General features: G+C 40.8%; 1 protein-coding gene across 1 annotated transcript; it reads left to right on the forward strand.

Moving 5' to 3' along the window:
- The first annotated feature begins 326 nt into the window (after positions 1-326).
- cd34 (CD34 molecule) lies at positions 327-17,952 on the forward strand. Its single transcript, XM_054609536.1, has 8 exons — positions 327-538; positions 10,826-10,888; positions 11,067-11,284; positions 11,565-11,642; positions 13,730-13,841; positions 14,001-14,053; positions 14,299-14,445; positions 15,394-17,952. The coding sequence occupies exons 1-8, from the start codon at positions 457-459 to the stop codon at positions 15,583-15,585; spliced, it is 945 nt and encodes a 314-aa protein (XP_054465511.1). The 5' UTR covers positions 327-456; the 3' UTR covers positions 15,586-17,952.
- Positions 17,953-18,948: the final 996 nt, after the last annotated feature.

Below are 18,948 nucleotides of genomic sequence, written 5' to 3' on the forward strand. Positions count from 1 at the left end.
TGCATGCATTTCCCCAACGTTTTCTTTAACCAGGAAACGTAACAGCAGTTAAGATAAAGCTCAACAGGATGTCACCCACTAACATCTGGTTCTGGGGCTTGTACATGTGCAAACACACACACACACACATACACACACACACATATGCACACAGGGACAAGGGAGGAGGTAGGAGGAAGGGACGGTTGCATTGGGGGAAATGGGTAAGCGGCAGGCAGTTTGAAAAAGGGGTGTGGAAAGCGCAGAAAAAGAGAGAGAGGCCAAAGGAGTGGGGCCATATAAAGAGCGACAGAGCACAAGCCAGGCTTTATCCTGCCTGCCTGTCCCGCTCACTTAGACCTCACAGGAAACTCCCGACTCCCCCGGCCCTCACACACTCACTCGTTATCACTCACCACACTTTTTTTTTTTACTCTCACACAGTCCCACCGGCTGCACTGAGTCTGACCAGAGAGGATGGCTGTGTCCATGTGGAGAATGAATGGCCCCTGGAGAAGGATGGCTGGAGTTCTGGTGCTCTGTGCTCTAATGCTCAACAGTGAGTACTCTTATTATTGTTTATTTACAATATCTTCTTTTGCAGCTCCAACATTCCATCTCTTCTTAGAAAAGTTATCTATCCACACAGAGTCGTATGTTATTTGTGGTTATAAACTTTTTGCTGTTCCTTTGTGAGTTTCCAACATTATAGTGGGCTAAATTCTGTTTCATGTCATTCAGTATGTTTGCATCAACAGTTGCTTTTTACATGCTAGTTGGGGGGTTTGCTTTGATGTGTTCTGCCATGAGGTTGCAAGCAGATGCAAGTAGGCATGGTTAGCGACGGGGTGGCTGCAGACACAAAGGGTCTGCTCAGGAGTGGAAAGTTGCAGTTGAGAATAATTACGCTTTACATCCTGCAGTGCATCTGGGTGGAGCTGTTTGAACGTGTGTAAAGGGATTAAAACTAAGCAAACAACAAAGCATCAAAAATATATAAATGTATTTTTTCTATGTTAAAAATAGGATCAGTTTGGTCTCATCTGTTGCCTGACTGTGACTCCAGTGAGTTATAAAGATATTAAATGTGAGTGCGTGTGAGCTTCATGTGTGCTACATATAACAAAGTGACCACATAAGACGTGGATTCAACGGAGAGCAATGAAATAGTTCCTTCAACTGTGTTCCCTGCAGATCTGCAAACTGTTAGGGTGTGTGTGTGTTTGCGTGCGATCATGTGTGGACGCACTGGGCAGTCCACTCCAAATCAGGCTGAGGCCCGATGCTAATTGCAGGGTGATGTACGGCTTGGATGGTGTTGCTGCCCCCCTGGTCGTAAAGCGGGACTAGTTCTAGTTCAACCCTGTGTAACGACTTCTGCAGAGCCATTAGGACCCATCTATGGGCACAGGGGCGGGGTGTGTTCGGGGTGACCTTGGGTTGAGGAGTGTTCCCGAATGATGAAAATAATTAAGGGTTTACTTTAACAGGGAAAAGATCATGAGCTGGCGGAACATGCTTGTAGTTTGCACAATAAAAGGAAACACCACATACCGTCTGCATCAGCAGCTTAACAGATGGTAATTAGATTCACATGGAAATCTAATTATTCTGAGCACACCCTGCCGAGAAATTAAAGCTACAATACAGCGACAGTGTCTTTAGACACAACTAATAGTCAAGCATGCATTTTTTTGTTTATTACTGTTGTTGATTGGGAAAAAACAGCTATTCTGCTATCTTAATATCTCTAAAATTAGGATTTGTTTTTTAGTGATTAACTTGAAATAGGATCTCACATTGGCCCAAACGTCTTGCCTTGGTTTAAGGGTTTTAGCATACAGCTTCTGATTTCTACGTTAAGATTATCACAGAGGTGTTGTCCAAAGCCTGCTGACCCATCCTCGATCCTTTAACACACTCAACAGCAGTCCGTCGATCACACAGACCTGCTACATTGTCAACACTTTTTTCCCCACTGACAATGCGGTGCGAGTTTTCAGAGGCATGGTCACATATGGATCCCAAAAAAAACCCAGAAAAAACCTCTCACTTAAATATATGCAATGGTTTATTGCTACTATTATTACTATGATCTATATCCTGCCAGTTCTGTCGATTGTCTGCATACTTGTGAGGCCAAGAAACAAGAGACAATCTGTCTCCTTAGTGATTCTGCTCACACTATTGCCCTATGTGGCTGCAGTGGTATATGCGTCATTATTCATTCAAAGACACAAACCATTTTAGTGTTTCTTGCTCCATTATGGCTTTCTTGATGTGCACAAAGAAGACTCTTTGTCAAGTCACTCAGCTCACATCTTGTTGTGTCTCGATCTCATTTTGGAATTGTCTCGTATTCAGAGGTTTAATCAATGCCACATCAGATTTGATTGCAGTGATGTCATTAGCCCCAGAAGGGGGAATGGGTGTGGCAGCTGATCTGTGGATCAGTCTCAACCATGCTTGCTAGTATTTCTGCAAAACAGACAAAAGCCTCACCGTTAAATTTTCTCTCTCTGTCTCGTATTTGGAAACCATGGAAACCAGCAAACTCAACTCACCTTGGACTTACCACTCATAATACAACATGTTTATGGACTCAGGGGAAAAAAATACATTTTCAAGCATCGGGCAGAGGCAAAAATATTGTGGCATCAAAATATATTATGTTTGTAGAATATAAACACACTGTAGGCTGCAGCATACCACAAATTCAGTTAATAACATGTGCAGCCGGCAAACCTCTTAGAAACTGATTTTAGGCACAGAGTATGAGTGGATGGAGGATGGGATGCAAGAGAGACAGGATGAGAGCCTTTCATGCACTTGATAAGCGAGTGTATTTGACTTTGTTAATCAGAGCAAACATTCTTGTCATGTATGAGCAGCCCAATCGTCCAGAATCTCAAGCAAACAGATTTAGCTTAGGCTCCGACTTCCCATGGCTGTCATTCAGTAGTTATGCAGGCGTGTAAATATGTAGTGCTGAAATGGGCATGGACTGCAATGTTGGATGATGTCATTCATCGCCTCTTGGAGTATGTTTGGAGCTGTTGCTCTCTCAAGATTTTGGGGAAAACCCAAGCCTTTAAATCTGCTGTGGGGAAAAATGGGAAAAACATAGTGTCTTGCTCATTTCAGGTTGTCATCTACAATGACTGTTTCTGTTGCTAAGTCAGGGCCTCAGGCCAAGCTGAGGGAGTTTGTCTGTGTGTGTGTTTCGTCTGTGCTTAAGCCACCAATGCTCAGTAGATATGCTTTGTGCAACACACACTTAAGTAGCCTTCACTGTGACAAGTTTATTAAAGATGGCATGAACTGAACTGATTGAATACAAAGGAAGAATAGACACTCACAGACTGCTGGATTCTGATTAAAACCTTGAAAAAGACAGCACATGCTTTAAAGAGAGTCAAAATCACCGTCCATATCTGTCTGCACAGAAATGCACATTACTATGTTTCTCAGACAGCAGCTTTTCGCCCTGCCAACATAAACATGGGCAGAATATTGCCAGTCTCTTTCTCATGGCTCTCGGCTATTGACCAGCATTCTTTCAGTCCCAAGTTGCGACGGTGAAGTTTGATTCACGTCATCTGCTGCTGGGTGTGGGTCTTTTTATATAAGCCTTGGCAGATAGTGGTCTTATGTCAGGCTAGGGTGTGTGTGTCCACTGGGGCCCAAAGTTATGGCTTAGGAGCCACGTGAGCTTGCAGAGTAATTAAACCTGGAGCCTGTGTTCTGTCAAACTGCCAATTTGCTTCAGTGATTTCTACATGTGAAAGAGCCGGGTCAGGCTACAGCTGAAACTATTAAAATATTCTAACAAATACTGCCTGTCACCAGTGTCCGCTCTGTTACCTCGTCTGTTAGCTCTCATCAGACAATCACCATAACAATGGGAGGGGAAGGACATTTCACGATGTATTTTCTCTCTCTGAATTATCCTCATTTAAAGCTCACTCTTGTCCAAAGAAAACATATTAATGATTAGAAAACAAAACCACTGTCGCCGCTAACTTAATGATCCTCCAGAAAAAAGGGGTTGACTTGGAATAGTAGATCATCTAGCAACAATATTTACACAATGAAACAACTTTAATGAAAAGCAGACGCTGTGTTAGCATTCAAATCTTCCTATTCCAATTACTGCTGTTCTGGTGAGCTTATTGTTCCTTTTTCCCCTGGCACCCTGCTGCAATTTTACAGCTGTTGGTTTTTACCAGCATGAAAGGGGGGGCTCTCCCCCTCTCCTCCTGTTTCTCCTTCATTTTCAGACCTGAAAATGTGTCAGGGTCAGGCAGAGAAATTCCAGATATCACTGTTTAGATCAAGAATCTCCCGTTTGTGCAGATAATGAGCAAGCCCAAAGATCATTGTGTGAAATCCAAAACAAGAACCTGTGATCACTGCTTCTCGGTAATCCATGCCCTTTCACGCCGGTTCAAAATTTAAACTTCAGCAACTGCTCAGTTATCCTCCTCACATTGATCCAAGGTTTAGGGTGATGTCCTGCCAAACACCAATATAAAGCTATGGGAGTAATGGTACAAAGTGTAGGGAGCACTTGTGCCATTACTTCACTAATGTTTGTTTTTTTCACTTGCCCAGTCAGCAATCTGTTATTTTTTAAGCAGTTATCAAAATCACAAAAAGACCGAATTTAATTGTCATATCTAATCTTTATTTAAATTAAATAATCTGCTTCAGTTTATAAACTTTGTTTTATCTGCTGCCATTTTTTTCTCACCAGTGCCTGATCGGTATTTTGTGCGATATTACGAATCCTACTATAGCAAAGACATGACCCGCCCTACTCTGCCTCTGACTAGCCCTACTATACCTCTAATTGGCATACACCGATATTCTTACCCTAACCAGTCTCATTAAATGAGTACTTGCCAATCAGAGACAGAGTAGAGCAGGCCTTGTGTCAAAGCAGAATTTATAGGTTAGCGCAACAGAAATGAGAAGGAAGCAAGATGGCTCACTCCTTTGCACCTTCCATCGTCAAATCTGCAAAAAAAAAACAAGGTTTTTCATTATTTTTTATTGGGCAAGTGAGTTTCTAGATTTACTAGCCAGACGTGGCATTTTACCCCGGGCAAGCTGGTAATCCTTATTGTTCCTTAAACCCTGTAGTGTATGTTTGCTTACCAGACAGGGCTGTATTTATGGAGGGGTACCTCTGAGAATAATAGCATTTAATGAGCCTTGGCTGAGGCCTTTTGACTGCCGGAATAATTGCTCATGATAATTAATGTTCGGTAAAAGTTGTGCCGTTGAAGCCATGCTTTATATTTCCGAATTGAAAACACAAGAACGTGCCTTTTTGCTGAAGGTCTTTGGAGCTTATTCATTTGGTCTGTATGTGTATAAACAGTGAGTTTTTTTGCACAATTCATTTTTTCTTAGAACAATACTGCAGAGTTTAGCTATATCTGGAAGGCGATCACATTATTGCTACTATTTCTCAGTCTTACTCACCCACTTTGGCTCCTTAGCCTCAATCATATCAAAGCCAGATTGTTCAGGGCTATAGGTTTCGATACCTTTTTACAACCCCTCCCCCACACGGTCTCATGTTAAAACAGCAGCTGGAATCGGTCCATGGACATCTGCTGTTGCAGCCCAGTGCTGGTTCTGACACAGTGTAGAGAGCAGCTGGTGTTTCCAGTTTTTGAATCCGCTAACAAAAATGGATGGACTGTTATGGAAACAGGTTTTAAGTTTCGCTGCTGAAACTATTCTAAAGAGCAAAATAGAGGTGGAATCAAAACAATGCTCAGTAGCTGCTATCAATCATCATTTTACCTTTTCATTCTTTGCCTTCGTCCCTCTCGCTGGTTTCCTCAGCCTTTGGTTTTACAAACCCTGAATAAGTGCACATGGAGGAAAGACGAATTTTGAAGTTGGAGTAACATTTTTAGTAAATTATCACATCGACTCACTATAATGCAGAGGACAGCCGCCGGGCTGCACCCCCATGATAACAGTCAGTGTGTGTGTAATCCCACTCCAGGAGTGTGTTTCTGTATTCCAGAATGTTATCTGTAACCCCCAGCATGTTCACCTCTGCAGTATGAATAGGTCACTTCATGTCGTTTGCTGTGACAGACACATCCTGTCCTAGGATTTGCATTGATAAAATTCCAAACCTGTTGTTAATTCCTGTTCATTTTTTTTCTCCAAAACTATCTTGTGTTTTGTTTAAAAACACCAGGGGCGTTGGCAGGATGGAAAAGTAAACTTTTGCCACCCGTCTGTGCAGACACAAAAATAGTTCTCACGTTTGGGGGCACGAACTGTGTATCCCTGTGTTATTTTTTGGGATTGTCACTGTGGAAAGTAGTAGTAAAGTGGACTTTGTGTGGTTTTCATGGCTACACTTAGTGTTATACTTTTTTTATTTTATTGCACAGCCTGAGGAGTTGGAAAATGGGTTATTCGTGGTGTGCTATGAGACCACATTATTACCTGAAGGATAGTGTTACTATGATTGCAGGAGCTGATATTGTAGCCGGTAGGCCAACGAAGGATCATGGCTCATATAGTGCTGAAATGTGAGGATTTGCTCTTTCTTCTTCTTTATTGTTTTTTTTTTTCAAAGGGCCACTATGTAGCATTTTGGAGGATCTATTTGTAGAAATCAAATATAATATTCATCTTGGAAAGGAAAAGAGTCCTTAAACTTGGCTAGATGCTGCCAAATCTTACACACTGGCCCCTTAATTAGAGTACCTCTGGAATATAGACAAACAATGTAAAGACATTACTTTTTTGGGGATATTTTATGTACTAAACAATTTATTGAAAGTGATCCGATAATACAGATAATTAGTCTAAGGCTCATTATTCCATCTTGGTTGCCTTCCCTTAGCATTTCTTAGTCCAAGAATTTCCTTCAGTGTCTGTGAGACTGAAATAATTCCCAAGTTAAGCCGAAGTGACTATCTCCTAATAGGGAATGAAAGGAAAGTAGTGAGGGGAGATTTTAGGGTCTTTTGTGGACATCTGGACACAGCGGTCATGGATAAGTAAAGTAAAGGAGAGGAGGGTGTGGCACATAGTGACAGCCAAGGTGTTGTCTCTGTGGTCTGGGTGGAGGACAAATGCAAGATTTAGAGCTGAAGCTTTCCCCCTACTTACCCATGATGTCAGACACTTCACAGCTCTCTGACAGTACAGCACATACGCAGGGACCTACTGCAGCTGCTGTCCCCTGATCATACACTGACTGCACCCATTGTAATCAGGTGTGACTATTTTTTCCCCCGCTGCTCTTCCCCACCCTAAATCTGGGCTCTGGAATTGCAGGATGAGTAAAAAAAGGGCGATTACAATAGCAGCTACATACCAGGGAGAAAATGGAAAAGGCTGTGACAAATGAGTGATTCAGGGACAAATGAGCAACTGAGTATGGGACCAGATAGCTCTATTCATAATATACTTACCCTCTAATGTGCACATAATAAAAACAATGACCTCTATAGGCCATAAAATGTAAAAGAAAATTCATAAGGTTATAATATGTGTATTTTATGAATTAATACTAATAGGGCATCGTTTTGGACCACAAAACAAAAAATTTAAACATGACAGGACGGTCAACATGCTAATATCAGCATTTTACACTCCCTCCACAGAATGATATATGCATTATATGTACTTTCTCCAGCTGTGTGATTGTAGATGTGTGTAGATGATGTCTTATGTGGGTGTGTCTGTAAGTGTTAAGGGGTGTGTTGGAGGACTTTTTTCCCCAGTGAGAAGGAGGGTTTGAAGGAGGTTCTCTGGCAGGAAACAAGTGTAATAAAAAAATACCTTTCAAAACAACTTCATAACAAGTAATGATGAGACACAGTCTCCCCCTCCACCTTATCATCTCTCTTTCCTGCTCTCCCCTGAGTCCTCAATGCCGTGGAAATATATGGTCAACCAGCTGACACAGAGCTAAACCCTGGAACACTCCCTTCTGCACTTACTTCATCACTTTCCTTTGTGTATGCATCAGTCCAACCAGAGCTTTGAGTGCTACAGAATACTTTTATGTGTTTGCTTCTATTTTAGCCTTGTAGATATGATTTAATTTTAGAGTTGACTATATCCTGGAATTCAAGCTGCACATGATAATGTTTATAGTAAGTTCATACAGGTTTGTTAAATCAGCGATGAACAGATTGCAAATTATAAAATGTCAGTGTAGTCGAAATCTCTTCCGGGAGCACTCCTCCCCCGGCATTTTATTTTTTTATGGGGCCATTTGTGCATGATGTAAAGTACCATTAATACCAATTAATGCATGATGAAAAGCACCAAATAAAAACATCTCACCTTCATTCCCATTCCCCCCCTTACTGAACAAAAATCCTGCTTGCCTAACGTATAATTCATGAGACCTTCCTGGTAATGACATTTTTTATTCCATTTCTCCATATATAATCCATGACAGTCCTTTGTGAAACTCTTGACAATCTTCCAAGGAATGCGGCTTGCTTTATTTATGCACCTGATATCTCATATGTATAGAATGTAACTAAGTTGAGGAGCTGCTTATGTTCCCTTGAAGTATGAAGTACATTTGGCCAGCCTACAGACCAGCAACTCATTAGCTGCAGCACATTCCAGCAGCATGTCAACAAGAACGATTGTGGTCTTGTAAATCGTCACAGAGAGAGCCAAAAACTTGCCAGGGGCTTCTTGTGCTAAATATGTCAGCAGGCATGGTGCTGTAAGGCATTTAAAGCATCCACCATATTACATTTGTTCGTGATATATCTGCCTTTGTGCTGCCTTATAATTGCAGTTGATTTGTCCAACCACAGGCAAAAAAGAAATGCTGCATTTGAACTGCCACTCAGCATCATTCTCTCTTTAACCTATGATTTAGTTTTTGCATCTCGAATGGCTACACACCACACACCACGTCAAAGACTGGAACACCCAGACTGAAAGCTTCAAGGAGGACAGCCGGGGCAGGAGATCCACTTGATGTAGCTCAGTAGTGAAGATCAGAATTGAGCCCAGTGGTTACATAGTCTGCAGCCTTGGCCTTGTCCTCTCTGAGCCCATTAAAAACACTCTGGAGAGACACCAAGGTTTTGTTTATGGAGTAGGAGTGTTATGTATGTTTCTCTGTGTTTGTGTTGAGACTGGAGGTCCGAAGGCTTCATGTTGATGCTGCGGGGCCTGGCTGGAAACACAGTGAGATTTCTCACACGGCTGTCTGGTGTGTTTCTGTCCACGATGGTGGAGCGTTACTGAGTATAGAGTTTAAAGGGAGTAGATTGATGCGTATGTTTGTGTCTTTTTAAGTGGATTATAAGCATTTATTTGCATCATGTGTGCAGAATCGGTTGATGTAATCTGTGTAACAAAAGAACCATTTAATACAAGGATTTATACTTTCTAAGAAACTAGAGGGGAAACTTACAGAATAAAACATAAATAAGCATTCCTATTGCAGCCAAATCTTAATACTAAACTATTATTCAGTGAAGGGCTTTAAAAACATTCCACAGGTACTATTTGTCTAAATAAGATCTTTATGAGGCCTAAACTGAGGTACTAAGCTAATTCAATGCTTTAGAGGCTTAACATATTTGTCCCACATTATTGCTCTTTTCAACATAGTAGCTCAAGCCGAAGGCAATTAGCTGAGTGCTCTAATAGCACAGTTAAGCGTTAGTTAAACATTTATGCCAACTTAAACCAGTTAAAATGCAGCATGTGACACCACTGTCGAGATAAAAAAGCACTGCAGGAGGGAACCATATATTACAGATTCTGGTCCATACACAGTGCTGTACATATGCTTTCATGGTGGCCACTCACCAGCTGTGAAAAATAAATGATGCAACACTACCTTTTGTTCGGGGTGCTAACATTCACACAAGAAGCTTGGAACTTCTTCCCGAGTTTATCAAAGTCAGTCATGTTTATAGGATTGCAAACACACAAAACATGGAAATTCACCCTCATTTATATAATTGGTAATGCACTAAATAATGGTAGTGGTGCACCAAACACATTCTTCCTCTGATTGCAGCGTAGTTTCTGGTTAGATCCTAGACTGTTAACACACTGCATTGGTTTCATTCCATGGGGAGGGTAGTATTTAAAAATGATGTGTGGGATGAAATGGATTACGCTGCTGTAGTCCTTGTTAGCCTCTGATTTATCCGAGAAATCAGTTGTCTCTTCTTGATTTTGCAGAGTGATCACTGGTTGGGCCTTAACACATATTCATGCTACTTCAGTTTTGCTAACATAATCTAGATGGCTATCGACAGATAGTTCAAAGGAGACAGTTTGCAGTTATTTGTACATATGCATCAATGTATTTTTAAGGATATTAACATGTCCTAATATGAATTAATTAAACATTTTAGACTTCAAAAGGTAATTTAACCTAGGGAAGTCATTCATTCAATAACCCAGAAAAACCTGACATGTACTTCCAAAAAAGCTATCCTACTTTCTTTTACTTTCTTATGTCAGAAAGGTGTTAGCACCACCGGACCTAATCCCAAGATTGTTACAGAAACAGGATGTGTCCCAAAAGATGGATGTGTAGTCAGGAGGTCATGACTTTCTGACTGAGCCGTTTATTTGCAAAGGCTGCAGGCAGAGAAAATTGGTCCACATGTGACCACTAATTAGTTAGAGCCTCTAAGAACACATGCCAAATCAGTTTGGCATCTTTGAGTCAGGCACAAGGTTTGGTCCACCAGGCCAAACTTAAATTCCTGCATGCATTAAAAAGTCTAATTAAAAATGAGAAAGTCAATGTGTTTAAGTTGTGGTCTCTCTCTTTGTCCCTTTTGCTCTCCCTTCCTTTCAGATGAGGTGATGTGTCAAAATAGTACAGCAACAGGTGCACCTGCGCTACCTACAGACACTGCTAGTAAGTTGATTAACCTTCAAGGATACATGAAATGTCAGTGGGATTTTTGAGAAGTTATTCCAGAGTTAACATTTTAAGTTATATTTAAGAAGTTATATTTCTAGGTGACACATGTGTCATTGACATATCCAGTATGTGCCTGTGTATGACAGCCTTGTCCTCCGATTGTGTTCTTTAGCGACGGCTGCCGCTACTGCCCCAGATACAGGTGCTACTCCAAAAGCTGCTGCTGCTTCTGCTGCTCCTGCAGAAATTACACTCTTGACAACCATTGGAGGCATTGTTCCTGATAACAGCAACGTTGGAGACACCTCAGGCATCATAGGCACCACTGCTGCCCCCATCATCCAAGATAACGTTGTCCCAGATGTCTCCCACATTGTTAGGACAGTGGTGGTGAGTACCTGCCTGTGCCATGTTCAGATGGTGCTTCTCCACTTTTTTGACTTTTCAACATCTAGAGTTAGTATAGGCATAAGCACAAAAGCACAAAACTCAAATAAAAGCTTGTATTTTTATGCTGTTCAACATTTTAACAGATATTTCTGATCTTCTGTTTTGAAGGAAGATGTGATTTCAATGGATGACTGTTGTTGTGGTTGCGACCGTATGTGCGAAGGGTGCCGTCTTGTCCTGACCTTATGTGCCTCTCTGTCCTGGCTCACTCTCTCCACAGCCCGGTGTGGTGTGTGTCGGAAAGGAGGACATTCCAGAAAGTAATGCTGTCAGGGCTGTGGTGAAAACAGATGATTGTGTGAGTATGAGTTTAACCCTTTTATCTTGATGAATGTGACTGTTAAAGTAGAATATTCTCACCACCGCCAGAGCAACATCCAACCACCAGCAGCCCTCTTCTCCTCGCTGCCAAAAACAGACAGAATTTAACTACCAGCTAACAGCTGAGATTTTGGAATGCAACATTTAAGACCACAGTGTTCCTGGCGGGAGACAAATGAGGAGGGAGGCTAATGTTTCCTCTCTTACTCTGGGGTCCTTAAGAATAACGGAAGAATAGCAAGGGTGTGGCTTTCAGTTTTTTATATTACTGAAAGCCTACACATAGAGGTGCTTTTATAGTTTTTTTTTACATCAGGAATGAGGGAGGCATCTATTGTCTTGCCCATACAAAATACTATACCCATTTTAGTATATAATTATAGTTTTACCTTTCACTGTTAACTGTTAATTCACACGTCACTATATTTTTTTGAACTGTTGTTTTGGTCATGAGTATTTTCACACAGTCGGCAAATATTAAGTGGCAAAAAAAGTTTTTTTATGGAACGGGGAAGATTTTATTTTTACTTTCAAAGCTCAAGCATAGGCATCAACCACTCAAGTTTGCGGAACAGTCGTCACATCAAAACGTACACTTTGCCTCTTTATGGTAGTGTGGCCCAGTGTTGTGAGCAAACCATAGACTGTATATAAGAAGTGGACGTACCCATCGTGACCTGTCAATCATAGTAGGCCCGCCCTAAAGCAGAGTCTGCTTTATGGTCTTTTTTACTCTAAATGGGACCATAATTTACTTAATGAACATCATGCAAGTTTTAAGACACTTACGCATTGGCTTCACAAGGCAAAACCCGGGTTGCCCCTTGGAGCAAACCAGAGACACTTCTTCCCTTCTCACCTTTCACAATAAAAGCCCTAGACATATACACTGCATAACTGTTTACCAGAGGGAAAAAAATGTACTCAGAGCATCTTGCTAAAAGGAATCTCAATGAAATTGAGAATTATGTGGAACTCATTTTTAATTTCTGAAGAATGAGTTGGCGCAATTCTATTTGAAATGTGTGACTGTCGCCAGTTTGCATCGTTGCCCGTATAGAAAAGTTTTGATGCATTTTCCTTTATTCGTCACGCCTCCAGTGTGTAAAGGCCTTCATTGTGTGCTCAAAGCACACTAAACACATCACTCGCTTTAAAAGGTAGTGTTTAATCTGACAAAATCATTCTCCTTCTTAACATTATTTCAGTATCAAATACAATCTTTGGTTTTATTCAAATGCAAACAAATTGTAACTGGAGGAGGCCACGTAAGGTCAAGCAAAGCAGGGTATGAGCCAATGAAGGTTTCCTTTCCTGAGGGGCAACATGTGATAGGTCACAAGTGACACACACGGATGGAGAAGAGAGTAGGTTTCATTCCATGATATTGACGTTTAGCCCTCCGTAATGTCTTCTGAGTTTTACAACAGAGTCCAGCTGTGGGCCCACTCCCAACTAACTGAGGATTCAGGGCTTTGCTAACAATGTTCTTCTGGGAGCACTGAGAACTGTCTGGATCACATTACAGAATATGAAGAGTGTTCCCAAGTTGCAGAGCCTAAAGTTGTGCAATGAGGTGATATCATAGTTCGGGGTTAAGGTTGGAAAAAGAAGGTGTGGTGAGCAAGTTTTCAATCCAACTGGATTTTGTCTCCATTACTCACTAAAAAGGCCTATGTGCGCTGATGGTCAACGGGGAAAATTCAGGAACACACATTGGATTGTTGGTCCCAATGATCACCCAAAAGAAATACAATGTCTGTACTCTGAGAATGAAAAATTTGTTCAGGCATTGGCTAGTTTTGAGTCAAGTTCATGCTCAATTTCCCCAAATCAGACAAATCTTGTTTTTCAAAATATACAGAGCAAAAAATCAACTGTTTTATTATTATTAACGATATTATTTATTACTATGTGAAGAAGCATGATTTCACAAAACACCCTGCAAAAAATAAGTTAAGGCTAAACTATGCTTTAATCCTCAGATTTTTTCACACAGCTATTTTGAATTGGCACAAGTATGTATTGTACATTTCCCTTTAACATAGATATCCTCTCTTATAGCAAGCAACTAAAGACATTATTCAGAAGAACCCTGCAAGCTGGTGCCACAAGGAAAACTGTAATATAAAAATCTTCCAAGACGGCAACACAGCGCTGGTGGCGAGTGATGATGGTGGGTATCCATTAATATATAATAACTTCCACATGCACAGTTTATTTCATGTGTTATTTAAAGTTATAATACATTCTTGTGTTGTTGTGTTGCATAAAATACTACATAGTCCTGATTAACTAATTACTGATATATCTCTAATATCCACTGCCCCTGCAGCTAACTTGGATACTTTGGCTGAAGCACTCAAGAGTGAAAATCTGAAAGAAAAGGTAAGAGAACACTAGATACTGTTTTTAGCAGTCTGTATACAAAAACAAAAACCCTTTAAACAAACAGGAAATGATCAAAAAACATTGGACATCAAACTGCAACTTTTGGAAGTAGAACATCTTTCTTTTTATTTAATACTTTTTTAAAACTAAGATTTATTCACAACCCACAATTGATTTATTTTGTTGCATCTCACACACACACTGCTTTTGACCCCAACTGTATGTCTTCAACTTGTTTGCAGCTGGGTGTGACAAAGACTGAGACCCCGCCTTCATCAAGTTCCGCTGTCTTTGTGGGAATACTTGTCTCTGGTCTGCTTGCTGCCCTTGGAATCATTGTAGGTTACCTCAAATGCCCACGCAGGACTGACACCAAGGGAGTGAGGCTGGTGAGCACATTTTCTTGTTAAAACGTGATCTACAACATCCTGCACTATACTGTATGTTGCCACTGTGGACCTCATTTACCTACTTCCTGGTTTACGTGTTCATGCTGGCTCTACAGGAGTTGCCTATCAGTGTTGCATTATTCAGCCAAGAGAACATTAATTAAAAAGATTTTGCCTTCTCCACTGCAGACCATGCAGCATGCTTGTTTGATCATGTTTGCAATGAATCAAATTTGTAAATCCAGTAACACTATGCATAGATTTTCTCAGGCAAGGTTCATGTTTTACTACATCTGAAGTCAAAACAGCACTCTTTCCTTCCATTGGAATCGATTGCTGCAATTTTTTTAATTAGGGTATTTTGCTGGCCAGCTATCACAGAGAATATGCAGAGAAAGAGTGTGCGTTATCCAAAGACCCACGCCCTGTTCTCATCTGCAGAGCTTGCTGTTTCATCTACTAGCCAGACACAGCTGTTTCTCTGTACCACTCGCAACATCACATGACAGAGACCACATTAGAGGATGTGTTTGTGTGTGTCTATAAGTAATAATGGAAGGGTGTGGGTGTTAGTGATTCATATGTGTACATTTGTGTCTTTATGCTGCTGACAGAACTGTGTCTGATCTTAAAATGCTTCATTTTTAACCCCTTCACAATATTTGATCCAGGGACCTATATAACACATCACACAGGGAAGCTTTTGTCCCTTTAATATACTGAAAGTATGCATGGGCACAAAAGGGAACCTCCAGCATGGCTGCTATGTTAGTGACGGAGACTTTAATGCGCATTTCCAATGTACACATTCATAAAAAGAAGGGGAAAGCTGCTTCACAGCTCGCTCACTCTCTGCCTAGGAGTAATACGTATCCTAACTCATATGTGTTGTTGACATTCTCTTTCTATCCTTTCCGTGATGTGTTCATTTGTGTGCTTTATTTGCAGGCAGAGGAGGCCTATCCAGCAGATCAGGAGAACCAGGGAAACACTCTTGTATCTGTGGCCCCCCTCAACCCCCCTCCAGAAGCCCCGGAGAAACCCAGCGTAAATGGAGAGACCCCGGAGGCAGACAAGGCCCAGCCTCCTCCTCCCACCAACGGCCACTCCACCACAAAGACAGCGGACACCGAGCTGTGAAACAGTCTACAAATAATTGTAGCACAGGAACGACCCCCAAAAACATAAAACCCATCCACATAAACACACACACACACACACACACACACACACACACACACACACACACACACACACACACACACACACACACACACACACACACACACACACACACACATACACACGTACACAAACATCCAAACCCAAACCCACCCCTCTTCTGAATCCACTCCTTCCCAACCACAGTGAGTTCACTTCGAAGTGGACATCAGGGACTAGAACAATTTCCTACATCAACGCTCTTCTTGTTATGGTCCCCTTGCCTCCCTCTCTTTAGCTATGTGCCTCAATAAATATCAGGAAAACTAGTCTGACGATGATGGCGGTGATGAATGAGGTTGATTATGACGAAGGCTAAGTCCCTGGGTTGTTGACGGCAGTTAAGCTGGAGACGAGAGACAGGAGATGGGCAGTTCAGGGTGGGAAGAGAGTGTATTCGAGCATTAGTCAGCACTGGTTCCCATGGAGCCTGCAGCCTTTGGAGTCCAAGCCATGTGCTGTCAACACTTAGCACGGTCTCTGCATGTCGTCAAGTCTAACGCTACGACCAACCGTCCACCAGTAAATACACCATAAGCACATCAATGAAATTGTTCCTCAGTTTAGTGTATAGCCATAACAGACTGAGGGGAAATAAATCACACTGCCTTGAAAATCTGTGTACAAACTCAGAGAGAAAATCCATTGGACTCTGATCTTGTTTGTCTGATTGAGTCATTGATTGTGGATGTGTGAGAATGAACGTGCTGCTTTCAAATCTTGCATGTGTGTGTTAGTGTTTACTTGCATCCGTACTGTGCCTGGACTGTATGTGTATCCATACATGCATCTAAGCTTCCCTTGCTTACTGTATCAGGGTTCCCACATGTAAGCTAAGAATAAACTACAAGGCTATCTAGCAGAACTCTCCAAGACGGATAGCATTGCAGTCTGAAATGGCTAAGTTATGTTCAGGATCATATTAATTCAAATGTAGTTTATTGAGTAGCAATGGTTTCAAATGTGTATTGAGCATTGTTGAGAGAGTTAGATAATAAGGAATCAGACCAGGGGTCAAAACAACGAATGGAAGCACAAAACATTGGCTAAATGCTGGCAAACAGTACTTTTTTTCTTTGCACAAATTGTGCTGCATTGTTAAAATATAACGGACCATGACATGACAACTCGTGATTAGCCTCGTTAAAGACTCCACTTTATATTACTAGTAAATTGGATTTAAGATTGGTATGATACACAGATAAGAATTAGTGGCAATTAATTATCCTAGCAAACTCGACTCTACCTTTGAATCCATTAGTCATAATTTCTAAGCTTAAGAAAAGATGATTTATTTGATTAGTTATAGTTATTGACTATGCCATAAGACTACCACAGAAAGGATCATTGTAGCGTCTGGAGAGATCCTTGTCAGCCAAACCAGATCATCAATAAAAATGTCCTGGAAGATTCCTGGAAAATTATCTTTGGAAAAGTGTGGGAACCCTGTGTTTGTATGGACGTGTGGTTGATGACAAGTGATTTTTGATCAAGTATGGAAGTGAATGATAAATCTGAATGTGACATTAGCCATGAAAAGTGTACAATATTGTGAAAATGATGGCTCACTGAGATTCCTGCGGTGAGACGAAAGAAGTGTGGAAGTTTAAATCACCTTATTTTCTTGAAGAGGTTTAGCCTCAAGGAATTCTCCCATCTATCACTGCAAACTGTGGTGATCAATCACAAAGCCAACAGGCCTCTTTACATCATGAGACTTACTGTCTGACCAACAGACTCATAAAGGCCTCAGATGCAGAGCCTCTTACTGTCAACTCTGCCCAGCCATTTGTCAGTGTTACTCTCTTTTCAATATACTGTGTATGCTCTTTTTACTATCAGTATTCTATTGAGCAGTGTGTATAGTATGATGACTTTTTTTGTCTTGTTTTTATTTTTTGTTTCTTCTGTATGCCAAAGAACTTCATTTCATATCTTATGTTGTGCTAAACATGTGTACTTCTGTGACACCTCTATAACATCCAGGCCATATAACACAAAGAAATGTGTCTAAGGGCTGTTAGAAGGAAAAGTCTAACATCCAAAATCAGTTTGTTTGTCCTGTAAATGACGTTTTTACTGACATACCGAACATCAAATACAAAAGGAACTTGCAATATTTTGTAGTTGAACCAGGGAAAAGGAAAAATATTCAGTTATATAAATGGAACGTCTTGCATGGATTTCTGCTTCCACTCCATTTTTTCTTTTCATTGCTAACATTCCAATGTGACTGTTTCATTTTACTAGCACCCTGTAGTTAAATTTGATTAAAACATGAAGAAAATAAAAAATGAAAGATGAATAACCTTTTATGTTGTCATGTTTTCAGCCTCATTTTATTTAAAAAGAGTGAGTGGAAAAAGCGATGTTTTTTTAAAATACAGAAACATGTGCACATGTACTTAGACACAAATTTGGAAGAACAAATTTGTGCATAAATGAACATTCTTGATCATTTTTACTGCCATTATTAGATGATGCGGAAGCATATAATATATCTTGAATAGGTAAACCAGCCATTTTGAGGAGATATACGTTTAATATATTACAACTCTGTTTTATGCATGTGTTATTGAAAAAATATACACATGTTTAATACTTAGAGTAAGCAGACTCTTGTTTTTGTCCTCTGTAAAACAAACAGAATGCATGATAGCTTTTAATATAAGATTTTATGTTCTAAGTAGGCTACAAATATCAGAACAACACAAAACCTTTGAGCCACATATGGGGGTTATGTGGCTCAAAGGTGCAAAGTAGATATAAATGTTAAAAAAACTGTTTATTTATTGGGGGACCATAATAAAATCTCCTGCCACCTTCCTCTGGGTCCCGACCCATTCTTTGGGAATGACTACTCTTACTAACACATGCTGAATTAAAATCCCTTACAGCCCATAAGGTCACACAGCTGGTTTACATAAGCAGTAGTAATGACATCACTTCACTCTGTTTTGTCTTTCACAGCTTGGGTGGGGCAGCGAAAACATCCACCAGCTGTCTTCTCTTAACGGCACAGGACATGTTCATGAGCACCATGTCAGTCTAGGGTCCACACGCCATCTATCATAATGTTCATATACGTATTTTAATTTAATATTCTGTCACCATCCAATGCATGTGACAGTTTGACTAGTGTATTTCCCATCCAGTCACGCCCTTCTTTCATCACAAGATCAAGTCCCATGTGAGTTGCTACCCTGCCCTGTCCCCTTCCACACCCTACAAGGAAAATATTTTACTACAGGCCATTGAGCATTGCTGTCAAACAGTCCTGTT

This window comes from Anoplopoma fimbria, chromosome 12 (genome assembly GCF_027596085.1).
Source record: "Anoplopoma fimbria isolate UVic2021 breed Golden Eagle Sablefish chromosome 12, Afim_UVic_2022, whole genome shotgun sequence".
Lineage (NCBI taxonomy): Eukaryota > Metazoa > Chordata > Actinopteri > Perciformes > Anoplopomatidae > Anoplopoma > Anoplopoma fimbria.

What these genes read in the sequence shown, in the direction of transcription:
- cd34 (XM_054609536.1), top strand. Translation starts at nt 457, where the DNA reads ATGGCTGTGTCCATGTGGAGAATGAATGGCCCCTGGAGAAGGATGGCT. An exon ending in GCTACCTACAGACACTGCTA is followed by an intron (nt 10,889 to 11,066) that starts GTAAGTTGATTA and finishes TGTGTTCTTTAG; the next exon opens with CGACGGCTGCCGCTACTGCC. An exon ending in TGGTGAAAACAGATGATTGT is followed by an intron (nt 11,643 to 13,729) that starts GTGAGTATGAGT and finishes CCTCTCTTATAG; the next exon opens with CAAGCAACTAAAGACATTAT.